General features: G+C 39.4%; 1 protein-coding gene across 2 annotated transcripts in view; it reads left to right on the top strand.

Moving 5' to 3' along the window:
- Window positions 1-6,066: 6,066 nt before the first annotated feature.
- Window positions 6,067-12,910, top strand: part of lhfpl4a (LHFPL tetraspan subfamily member 4a) — a 476,207-nt gene continuing 469,363 nt past the window's right edge. The window contains exon 1 of one of the 2 annotated variants that reach the window (XM_051921531.1): window positions 6,067-7,267. In XM_051921531.1, the coding sequence (XP_051777491.1) occupies window positions 6,862-7,267 (406 nt within the window). In that variant the 5' untranslated portion in view covers window positions 6,067-6,861. The remainder of the gene's footprint in view (window positions 7,268-12,910) is intronic. The other variant, XM_028824825.2, reaches the window with a different exon arrangement.

Raw genomic sequence — 12,910 nt, 5'->3', positions numbered from 1 at the left:
CATGGTTCACTTTGCCATTATGGGTTAATGAGTTTAGATGGATGGTCAAAAATAGTAAATGTGTCCATTAAATATTAAATTTACAGCACAATAAAGTGTACAGAAAGTACTTTCAGTATCCACTGTATGTGCTGATAATCTGACCTCTTAGATGTCACGCTCACCTCAGTGCTGCAGATATCCACTTCCATAAAGGAGAAAGAGCCAGTCCCCATGAGAATCATCAACAAGGTTTGGAGAAAGACAGTGGACATCTGTCATTTGACATATTCAAGTATTGCTGATTTTCTGATTACTGATGTCTTGAACATATTTCACAATTCAGACAATGGCTGTAGTGCATGGTAGATGCTGTAAGATGCACACAAATGGCAAGATGATGCATGAGTGTAAGAGAGCAGCAGAGATGGAAAGATTATTGAGTGTTAATGTAAGAGGAAAGCTTCATCAGTAGTCTGAAAAGGCATTGCAGAAGCTGAGAACAAAGAAGACAAAACCAGCATAGAGCAAATTGCTTTTTTTCTCCCCCCTGCCTTTACTAGTAGAATGCAGCTCTAGTGATAAACACCATTATTTGCTAATTTTGTCAGGAGAAAAGCTCTTGGGAATGTCAAGTGCCTTATTTTGGTTAAAATGAACAACTTGAAGTTTAACATTTCGTAGGTGTTTAGCGCTAATGCACTGTAAAGAATCGGAGGGTTTTGGCTGCTTATTTGAAAGTTTCCACTATTTCTGAAAAGCTCTAATATTTTGTATGACTTTTATTTTTACATTTACTGTAATAGGCCAGCATGTGGATAATGGCATGTAGTCCACTTAAACAAGCTTTCTGGTATTTTCTATATATACCAGTATAAAGACAAGACAGACAATCATAAAGGGTCTGGGGCACCTCGAAGGTGAAGCCCCTATATCGAAAGGTGCAAATAAATGCATGTTAACTGATGAGACTTCTTATTATTTTCACGCAGTCTGTCCTAGATGGCTACGTTTCCATTTTTGAAGGTTTCTGAGAGGATGAGGCGGGTCCTGGTGGAGCAACCTCGGAAGTGATGTCATGGTTGAAGGCCCGTCAATCTTCCTTTCTGCACAGGGGAAAGGAGGGGAGAAATCATTATTGCTTAGCACCCTCATGTGTTCTGGGGGAGTAATGTAATTATCCATGCCTTTAAATTGTTCCCTAAACGCACGCGTGTGACAACCAGTCTACCCCATGTTATCTGAAAAAAAGATCCTAAAGCAGTGCAATGTAAAGATTTCTGTGGACATGCAGTTATGATATCTCCATGTTAAACAAACGTGGAGTATTTCCATGAGTGTTTAAATCTTAAATCTCTTCCAGTAGATCATACATTTACACATCCATTTATTCATTTGTTTGTCCAGTTCAGCATCGTGGAGGTTTAAGCCCTTTCTGGTAGCACTGGGTGGAAAAGTGGAGGATACCTTGGGCAGTGCAACAGTGCGTCAAACATTAGAAACATTCAAATGAGAACAAGCCATTCAGGCCAGCAAAGCTCGTCAACTGCAAATTTCTCCAGAATAATATCAAGTCAGGTTTTAAAGATCTCTTAAGTTCTGTTCTCTACCACACTACTTGGTCACTTATTCCATGTGTCTATGGTTCTCGGTGTGAAGAAAAACATTCTAATGTTTCTTCACAATCTACTCTTAATAGGCTTTCAACTGTGTCTCTGTGTTCTTGTTGAACTCGTTTTAAAGTAACAACCTGGATCTGCTGAACTCATTCCTTTCATAATTAAAAAAAAACTTCAATTATAACACCTCTTAATTTCTGTTTACCTAAACTCAAAAGGTTCAACTCATTCAATCTTTACCCATAACTCATACACTGCAGTATTAGAATCAGTCTAGTTGCTACATCTCTGGACTTTCTTTAACACTGCTAGGTTTCTTTTTGAGGCTTAGAGGCCAAAGCTGCACACAGTACTCCAGATGAGGTCTCACCAGTATGTGATTGATACCAGATTTGAAAGACAACTACCTGATATTGTGATTTGTGGAGCAAGGGGTGTTCTTTTAGGCAGAGACCATACGTGAGAAGAGTAGGCCTGACCCATCAAGAATGAAAGTCCTGAATGGGACTCATTAATACTAATAAATTTTATTTGCCATCTACAGTTTCTTGCATTAGTAATTTATCATTTTTCACATAACCCTAACCCTTACACTCTAGAGAGGAAGAGAGAAACTTTGGGTTGGAGCACAGGGTCAGCCATTTGTAGAGTAGCCCTGGAGCACTTGCAGGTTAAGGGCCTTGCTCAAGGGCCCAATGAAGTCGCATTCCTTCTGACACTGGCAACCCTCCACTTCCCAGCACAGAATCTTTACCCAGAAAGCCACCACTCCACCTATATTAGGATGCCCTTCATGGATACAGAATATCATCTGACAAGACATAGGGGAAAAAACAGCATCTTACTATGACAAAAATCTTGTAAGTATTCTCTACTTCTTGTAACAAAAATTATCTATCTATCTATCTATCTATCTATCTATCTATCTATCTATCTATCTATCTATCTATCTATCTATCTATCTATCTATCTATCTATCTATCTATCTATCTATCTATCTATCTATCTATCTATCTATCTATCTATCTATCTATCTATCTATCTATCTGTTGTCAAGCATGGACTCCTGAGAATCACCTTCCAGGCTCAGACAAGGTATGCAATACCCTACCAGGGCAAGAGGGGCACCAATTCTAACAATACCATCTCTTTTCACCTCCATAATTTAGAGAAACTGCTCAACGAGAACATCTAAGCCACACCCACAACCAATTAATTCCTGCCTCTTCCAGCAGGGATGACAAAAATTTGTGTGCTCTAAGAAGGCAGCGTCCCAGAGCAGCTTGAGAGAGCGGACACGTTCAAGAAGCCACAGAGACTGGGAAGGCAGCTGTTGTGACCATTTTTGTTTTGTTTTCTGGACTTTGGCAGTAAATGAGGTGGCCTGGTGTGACACCCCAACTTTTCTTTAGTTCTCCTCTTCCTCATTTGCATTTCACACTATCTATCTATCTATCTATCTATCTATCTATCTATCTATCTATCTATCTATCTATCTATCTATCTATCTATCTATCTATCTATCTATCTATCTATCTATCTATCTATCTATCTATCTATCTATCTATTGTGGTTGTCTAAGGGAACAACTGGTTGAAAAGCAAGATAAATGTTGGGATGCCAACCTGGCTTTCCCCATTTACTTGAGAAACAAAAATTAAGCAGTTGCTCGATGGCGCGAGTACAAACAAAAATATTGCCCTCTGGCATTATAATAAATAGAGACACTGCCTATCAATGGTTCTTTCGATTGTTTTTTCTGGGATTGCAGGAGCTCCATCTCCTTTGCTCTCCAGTCAACAAATGATGCCTTCATCCAGGCAGCTGGGCTTTTAAGGTCTGGAAAACTGAAGGGGCAGAATTTGTTGCCCTTCACTGGGCAGATTATTAGCACTTTGGAGGTAAAGGAAGATGACACAGTTAGCAGCCGTGCCCTCTCTTGGCTCGCAGTGGTATTACATGCCTGGGAGGAACCTGGATGGTGACCCTCTGATGCACATGCGTGACACTATCTATCTATCTATCTATCTATCTATCTATCTATCTATCTATCTATCTATCTATCTATCTATCTATCTATCTATCTATCTATCTATCTATCTATCTATCTATCTATCTATCTATCTATCTATCTATCTATCTATCTATCTATCTATCTATCTATCTATCTATCTATCTATCTATCTATTTTTACTCAGAGGAATGCATGCTGTATTCACATCATTCTGAATCTGCTTCCATTTCTAAAAATGTCCTTCCTTAGATAGCATTTCTGTATTGTTGATAGTTTTATATAATGGATTACAGTGCTGGAGATAACGTCAGCCTTCTTTGCATGTACCGTTCGGCCCATTAAATATTAATGTATTCTTCAGAAGAATCCAGTTTTCTTCTACTAGACAGATTGGTGAAATAAAACTGTGGTTAGTGTAGATGTGTGATTGGCTTTTTTACCCTGAGATGGACTTGCGTCCCATCCACAATCGGTTTATGCTTTTCACTCATTGTCAAAGGGATAGGTCCAGACGTCCTGCACCCCAAACCAAGTTCCAAAAGTATGCATAAGTGGAAATTGCCATTTTTAACTACTGGGAAATGGATTTCTATGCTAAGAAAGATAAGTGGAGGCAGTGTTGTGTAGTGGTTAAGACTTTGAAGAGCAAGTGTGGGCCTATGGGCTCCAATCCCTCAGCTAACACTATGTGACCACAAGCAAGTCCTTTTACCTGTCTTTGCTTCAATTTGGAAAGCAAAAGAAATGTAACCAATTATATCTAAAGTGTTGTAATCTGATTGAGTTATCAGCTCAATAACCATAAAATTAAATGCTACAATTTAGGCAGTCGCTACTTTCTCATTACATGCAGTCTAGAAAATAATATGGAATTTATAGATTGTGTTTATCTAGACACCACTTTGATATGAATCAAGTGCACTACGCACAATGAGCCAAAGGATTTCAGGAAAATACCTCTTAATTTTAATATACACCCACCCCATGTTATGAGTAAATAAATGGAATTATGCTGTATATGAACAATCAATATAAGCTTTCTACCATACTCAAGAAGCAAGAGCTCTAAAGCATACTGTAACAAGGTATGTGCAATGAGGCAAGAAAGCAAACCTCTTACTTCTTCCCTAATCACAACTGGAAAGTGCCCCATATCTGCCTCATTTGTAGAGAAAGTATCATCTGAGGGATATGAAACTGATTAAAGAAATATTTCATACAGTCATTATTGTGAAATTGATAAAGAGAGTGATTGTAGTTAATTTTTGGCTCGCACTTCACTCTTCATGGTAAAGTAACCTAATGATCTGCCCCGTGATGACATTAGCCTAACCCTGCGGCCACACTCTTAAAATATCAGTTCTTTAATGGCACTTTTCTGCTGTGTGGCTCCTCGTAGAGCTATTGCTTTTTAAAGAATCATTTCATTCCACGAAGGGTTGTTTGCGTATAAAATTGGTTCTTTGGGCTTTGAAAATGTTCTTAATTAGACAAAACAGAAATCTTTAATGCATAGTAGGCAACCCAGCAGGATGCAACAGATCAAGAAAAGCTGAGCTTTTGTCATTGTTTTGTCAGCAAGAATCGTTTTAAAATCAGGAACCTGTAATCTGTCATCATCTATTCATGGTTATTTATGAAATCTGTTATGGAGCTAAATAAATAAAGGCTCTTTCTAGAACCTTCATGTGGATGGCTCTTTTGAGAACCAAAATTCATTTCCCTATGGCATCGCTCTGAAGAACCTCTTTGGGACATTTATTTTTAAGAGTGCATGAGCTTATCCTGCTGGGCTATGGGGAGTCGCTCTAAACATATCCAGAAAGTGTATTTGCTAAACATAATGGGTACCAGAGCTAAACTGATTGACTGCAAGCTATTAAGCCCTTGAACTTTATTTAATTGACCAACAATGCGAAACGTTGTCAAAGTTAATTTAACATAACAGACTCACCTAATCCAATCCATGACTCAATCACGCAGACGACTGATGAGAATCACCAGGTAACTCAACCAACACATCTTTGGGGATGAGGGAGGAAACCTGAAGAGTAAAACCTAATCAGATACACAGACACAGGGAGGTCGTGCAGACCCCATAAGGACATATTCGGGAGGTGACTGCGTTTCCCTACTTTATTAAAATTGTTTTAGAACCTATTATTACTGCAAATAGTATGCATTGCTAAACTGCACGTGAATGAATAAAGTAAATACTTCTCCGTTTCAAAACAGTGAGCACATGTAGGTGTTATATACAGATTTACAGTTAACACTGATTATTTTGTTGTCATTATTTTAATACTATCTGTGCGCTTCAGAAAGGTCCTCCTGTCTGAACTTTCAGTGCAGTAATAACTTTCACTTTTTCCCTCAGCAGATACACAATGTTGCACGCTCTCCCGAACTCCTTAGGATTAATGATACTTCATAATTTGTTTTATTCAGATGTGAAGAAACGTGTTAACACAGCCTAGACTATAACATAACCAGCGTAAGACGAGCTGATACTGCGTCTACAGTTGTGCGTATATCTTTGCAAATAAGTCTGATGAGGAATGTATGCGTGAACTGCGAACATCAGGGCCCTTTATAACCACAACGTTCTCCGTGAAAGTGTTTTAGTGCCATTTCTGCAATGAACGTGAGCGCGCCGTCAACATCCCTTAACATCTTCATGCACGCGCGTAGCGGAGACGGAGGAGCAGCAGCAGCAACAATCATGGAGTCCAGGCAGCAGCTAGCAGCAGCAGCTCGACAGAGTCCACATCTGTAGCTCTTTTTAAAACTGAAAGGTTTGGGGTCAGTGAGATGGGAGTTGTTTAATACTGATGTCCGTGCTTTTCGTCAGATTACAGTCTTTCTCCTGGAAGATTTGCATTGGGTTGCTTTTCTATTCCCGGCAAAACATCGCTCAGCATTTGCTTCCGTGCATTCCTTCCGATGAGAGGTAGAATTTGCTTATTTATAGATACTCGGTGCTAAAAAAAGAATCTGTCTTCGGGGGGGATTTCTTATGTTCTGAACAGCCCGTTTTGAATGTTAAATTGGAGATATATGGGATTGTATTGCTTGATTTCATTGCAGCGGGGGCTGACACAATTGTTTCTATGCACGTAAAACCGAGCCCGGATCATATTATTTATCGCCTGAAAAATCAAAATATAGTAGCACTGACCTTCAAATAAACAGAAAGACTGCTAAGAAGAATACAGATTGATCGACGTTGTGAAAAAAAAGGGAAAGAAAATGTTGCCTTCACAAGAAGCCTCCAAGCTTTACCATGACAACTACATGAGAAACTCCAGAGCAATCGGGGTGCTATGGGCAATCTTTACCATATGCTTCGCAATCATAAATGTGGTGGTCTTTATCCAGCCCTACTGGATCGGGGACAGTGTCAATACCCCCCGGGCCGGGTATTTCGGCTTATTTCACTATTGCGTGAGCTACGGCACATCAAACAGAGAGCTCACCTGCCAAGGTACCTTCGGGGATTTCAGCTCCATCCCTTCAAGCGCCTTCAAGGCAGCCTCGTTCTTCGTACTGCTGTCCATGGTGCTGATCCTGGGTTGTATCGCCTGCTTCGCTCTCTTCTTTTTCTGCAACACCGCTACAGTCTACAAGACGTGTGCGTGGATGCAGCTTCTCTGTGGTAAGGCAACCGAGTACCGAAGCACCTTTGTATCGTGTCAATTTGTTCATTTTGGGCTCTATGTTAGACATACTGTCTGGTGGCATGTCGCTGAATTTAGCGGTCCATGAAGTTCGTTTTGTTGTTTATTGTCATATTAATAAATAAGCTGTGCTTACAGAATCAGCTAATTTATCTCAATTTTTAAAGAGCACCCAGATCGCATTGCCAACATCAGAAACAAGCTGCTTCCTTATTGTAACAGTATTCTTAAAAATCAATATTCATAATCAGAATTATAAACATATTTTGCAAATTAACGATGATTAACATTGGTAGCACCAATTTTGTCAACATATAGTAACAGCAAGTGCCCGCGCGCATCCATTAAATATGTTCCCAGTAGTATGTGCATGTATACAGTGTATTGCATATGATACTTTAATTTTGTGTTTGTGGCACCAAAAAGAAGACTCACAGGCAGGGTGTAAATAATAATCTGATGTTTTATGATGGCGATGATGATTTCAACATTTATAACCAAAGTGAGCGGTAAGTAGAGAATTACCCGGTCTGTTTAAATAATATACGGTGACATGCATGAAAACAACCTCTGTGAGCATTTAGTGAACACTTAAAACGGATGGAACCAATAAAGCGATTAGTCGGTTCAGCACTAATGCGCACTGCCGTTTTATATTGTATACTATTTTAACTTGGGTCGCCTTTGCTTTAATTGTGTCCTTGATTACCTGCTTGCCATTTAGCACGCGGTTAAATAGTTGGGTTTAATTACACCTACACCAGCTTTTAGGTCTTATACTTTTGAGGGTATTTATTAAATGGTCCGCTTTTGCGGTGTGGGAATTTGTTTTTGTTTGCTCGTTGGTGTCTCCCGGAAGATTACAATCCTCTGCTCTTTCGCAAATTGAGCTACCGAAATAATGCAACCATGCACACAATTAAAATGACGTGTCACTCGAAGTACCCGATTGTAATGGAGCAGAGAAGGGAAGCAAAACTGAGCAATGTGCGGATCTAAAGGTGGGGATGAAATGAAAGAAAACGTCTCCTCTTCTAAACAGACTCAGGTATGGATGTCTCCTGTGTTTATGTGTGTGTGTGGTGTTGAGTATTATGTAGTAATGTGAGCCATACCCGCATCTTTAACAATACTCTCGCAGAGTGTGAAGAGCATAGGAAAATACTGGGCAAGCTGTGATGGGACATGGCCAGTACATGCATTTACTTACCGAGTGGCATTCTTATTGATCGCTTTATTCACAACTCCGAAAGAAAGAGGGGAGATTAAAAAAATAAATAAATAAAACTTTTTTTCATAATATTTTATCAACATGCAAGGACTTCCGAGGAAGACAAGAATGACCGATAAATACTACAGAACCTTTCTACGACCTCTGTTTATAAAGAGCCGCCAAGGTCCTGTACAAAACACCGTTTAAATGAAAGGAAAAACAGGGAACGTATTTTAACATCCGATAACGTCACGGCCCCCAAAGAGCAGAACCTTTATTAATATTTTTTTTTTCTGCAGTTTTTCACAGACATTGCTTCCTTACAGTGAGCGCTATTTTAAAGCATATCGATTGCCTATTTGTGGACGAGATTTGAAAAATAAAACAGATTTATGAACGATCTTTAAATACAATTTTCACAGTAATAACAGCGAGATGAAGAAAAAAAAAAAGATTTCATTTTACAGTTACACAATAAACAAAAGAAATTCTTCTAGGACAGCAGCTGATCACAAAACTGAAAAAGCATATCTGAGCAAACTAAAGAAATACATACAGAAATTTTATCTATGTATTTTTTTTAAATGTGTGTCTTGATTTATTGGAAGGTGTGGACACTTTGCTTTAGTGTCTTTGTGTTCATTTATGATTCTTTTTATGTGGCTCTTCTACAATGCAGTTATCATCATGTATATATCCTGTCGATTTGTCTTTACTGAATAAAAACTTGATCACAAAAAAAAAGAAAAACTAGCCGAAAAGTGTGATCTTCATTCCTAACTTTTGTAAATATTCTAAAACAGTCATATAAAAAAGTTGTAACTGAGGACATTTTAAGAGTAACAGATACTTCTTTACATTTAGTTATTAACATAGAGTATAGAGGGCTATATTTTTTTTAACATTTTGTGATATCAATTATCTTTTCCCCGTTGATACTGAGCATACTTAAATAACATAAATCAGGAGGAAAAAACTTGGTACAAAACATAACACTACTCACTGAACAATGAGAATACGGTCATTTACACAATTTCTCAGTTGATGCAGATTTTAAACCACTTATCAGAGAAAACATAATTCATCCACTGGCATTTATCAAAAGATATAATGCATCAAGGAACTTTTCAGTACATTGCGACCAGGCTTCTCAATTTAAAATTACTCGGTCTGATACTGGAATAAACTAATTTGAAGGCAACTGAAATTGATAACGGTCATTTTACATAAATGTGCATGTGTGTATATTTATACATCAAAGCATCATAAATATTTAACTGATCCTTTAGTGCTTCTGCAGTGTAGATACATACACACACACATATATACTGAACATATAAGAAATATCTCTTCAAGGTCAGTCACATCCATTTTTTTCCTTCTGCTTGCATATTGGAAGGATGAGAAATTAAACCAATATAGAAGTCAATATGATAAACATCAAAGAAATTCAATTTCAAGAGGTTACCACTACTACAGCGCCAGTGCTGATCCTCAGCTGAAGGGGCAGAGAATGCAGAGAAGAGTTATCTCGGACACTTGTGCGTGCTGTCTGGCACCTTCACAAATGTAGTTAGGCCCGAGGTAAGCAGTTGGATGGAAGTCTGTTCAAGTATCTTAGTGATTTGTCTCTTCATATATTCAAGATGTCTTCTGTACATGTTAGCCATGGCTTGGTGAAGAAGACTTTACTTGATTCTCTTGTTTGCTACTTTTGTATAAATATTTCATTTTATATAACCACACATGAACCATTAATAATGATTGTTAATAATTTCCATTACAAAGCAATAACAACAATCACAATAATCTACTCTCTACATATAAAATGCTAAGCCTAAAAGTGCAACGATTTTATGTGAAGTTTTTATGTCATGTTTTTTGTCATGCTTTAAATTGGGCTTATTTCAAAACTTACATATATATGTTTGGTATCATTCTTTTCTGAATTTATTAAACTTTAATGTGATGTTGTTAGATTTTCAGATTCATATTCCGTTTTTAAATTATAAACTAAAACATATCAAGAACTCACATCCCGCGAGACGAGACTTTGTGCCAAAAGATTTAACCATGAAATAAAAGACAAAGAGTAGGACAGCTGCTGTACAGGCTTTTAAATGTTCAGAGTGCCGTGTGAGATGCAGATCAAGTGGCACAGCAGCAAAGAGGAGGTAAAAAAAAAATCTATATTTGTTTCCCACTGTATTACTGTTTAAGAGGGGGTTTCAGAGGGGCAACCGCGTCTCCTTGGGGTGCGTTCAGCCCCCCTCTACACACCGCGAGCGGCAGAGACGCAAAGTGGCTAGTGCATAGCGCAGGCTGGGGGGCTTGACGATCGAAGCAAGCAGGGGGGAACCCCCTAGTAATAATAATAATAATAATAATAATAATACATTCATCCATACATACTGTGACACCAGTAGGGAGTGCCAGCCACCCAGCCTGACACAGACAGACACAGGAGGCACACTTACAAAAACACAAGTCATTTTTATTTTTTCTTCGCTTGTTGGCAACGCCTTCGCTGTCCCCACAAGTACAACACAGTCTCAAGCACAAAGATAAACGCACCTTAAACACAATGCCCTTCTTCTTTTCTTTCTCTTTCTTGTCTCTTTCTCTTTGTCCTCCACTACTACTCAGCAAGCTTCGTCTCCCTCCTCCTGATTCTGGCTCCATGAGTATAGATGTCTGCTGCCTCCTTTTATACGTTACCCAGAAGTACTCCAGGTGCTTGATGACCTACGGGCTCAGGAGCAGCTGTTGCACCCTCTGGTGGCACCACCGGATCCCAAAAGGGCTTTATGCAACTCCAACTCCCATGAAGCCCTGCTGTAGTCCGAGGCACTGCTGCAAGCCAGGGGGGCTGCCATCCAGCTTTCCTCGGGGAGGTAATGCTCTGACCACACTCGCTCTCCTGGTCCTTCCAATGCGGAGACATCCCAGACATCCACGCCAATACATCCATACATACAGAGCAACTAAACAGCTGCCAAAGACAACGCATGGGGTGTAAAGAACAGCTTGAAAGTGGCGCTGTGATTGTCCAGCAGGCATACAACAATACAGAAACCTACACATTGACTACAATAACACATTTGACAGTGTCCCACATGAATGGCTAACACAAATATTGCACTTCCACAGGATACCCCCTGCCCCATAACACTAACGACACACTGGAGAACAACACTGCACAAACATATCAACAGAACATCAGTGCTCAGTACTAGGAAGATGAGGGAGACTCACTTAGTCCTCTCTGTTTCTGTCTCGCTCTCAAGCCATCGTCAATGAGGCTAAAGAACAAACAATATGGATACAAAGTCAAAAACCCATACCACCAATACACCCTTATCACATAGGGCGTTGTTTTTTTTACTATTTCAAGCTGTTTCATACGGATGACGTAGAAGAAATGCCGAAACAAACTATCAATTACAACAGTAACTAGAAATAATCAAAACACATTCACAAAGCAAACATTTGTAATTTGTCCTGGATGAATGTAAAACAATCCATATTACTAACCGAAGGTTGTATATATGTACAGACGCAGGACGACGGACGCATCGAAGCGCATGCACACTGCGACTCAGTGCCCCAGAGTCAAACCCAGCGGCTTCCCAGACTCAGTAGGTAGCACCCAAACAACACAACCCAACCTGTAAACTAAACTTCAGGTCACAATACAACCGCCGCCCAAACATGCACACCACCACATATAAAACCTTCGTTTAGTAATGTTTACGAAGGTTGTATATATACACGGACGCCGGACGTAACCCATGCCAAAAGCGCACACACACTCGCACAGCGCCCAACAGTCAAACCCAGCGGCTTCCCAAAGTCAGTAAGTGGCACCGAAACAACACAACACAACCTGTAAACTAAACTTGACGTAAAGCGTGTACGCCAACAAGTTGCCATGGTGACATATTTAAACATTGACATAGAATAACTAGACGCCTCATGACTAGCAGAATCGTATGTCAACGTCGCCGCCATATTGTGAGTGGCACTGCTGTGGAGTGAAGTATTGAATAATGTGCTGCTTGGGATTGTACAAACCGCTGTACGCTCCAAACCAGATCCTGGGGGATTACATTTCATAGGTAAGGCTGAACAATTGTTTTGGTTATATTTGGCCATTAGAAAATCTCGTTGTATAACTCTTTACTTTAGCTAAGCCAGGCTAAGCTAGCAAAGCTATGCATTTATGTCCTCAAGTGAGCCTCCAAACAACGTTTTGGCTAAACGTATTTAGTCACTATGTAGATTGTTGTTAGCTGTTAACATGTCTCAAACTTGATGATGTTTTTTCTCAAAGAGCACATTGAGGAAACACAGTTTGAAATTGACAACCATCATTTTATGCTCATGTCTGTAGTTGTGTCTGTCTTCC

This window comes from Erpetoichthys calabaricus, chromosome 18, assembly GCF_900747795.2.
Source record: "Erpetoichthys calabaricus chromosome 18, fErpCal1.3, whole genome shotgun sequence".
Classification (NCBI taxonomy): Eukaryota; Metazoa; Chordata; class Cladistia; order Polypteriformes; family Polypteridae; genus Erpetoichthys; species Erpetoichthys calabaricus.
Note: the sequence above shows the minus strand (reverse complement) of the source record. Positions and strands in the feature narration are given on the sequence as shown.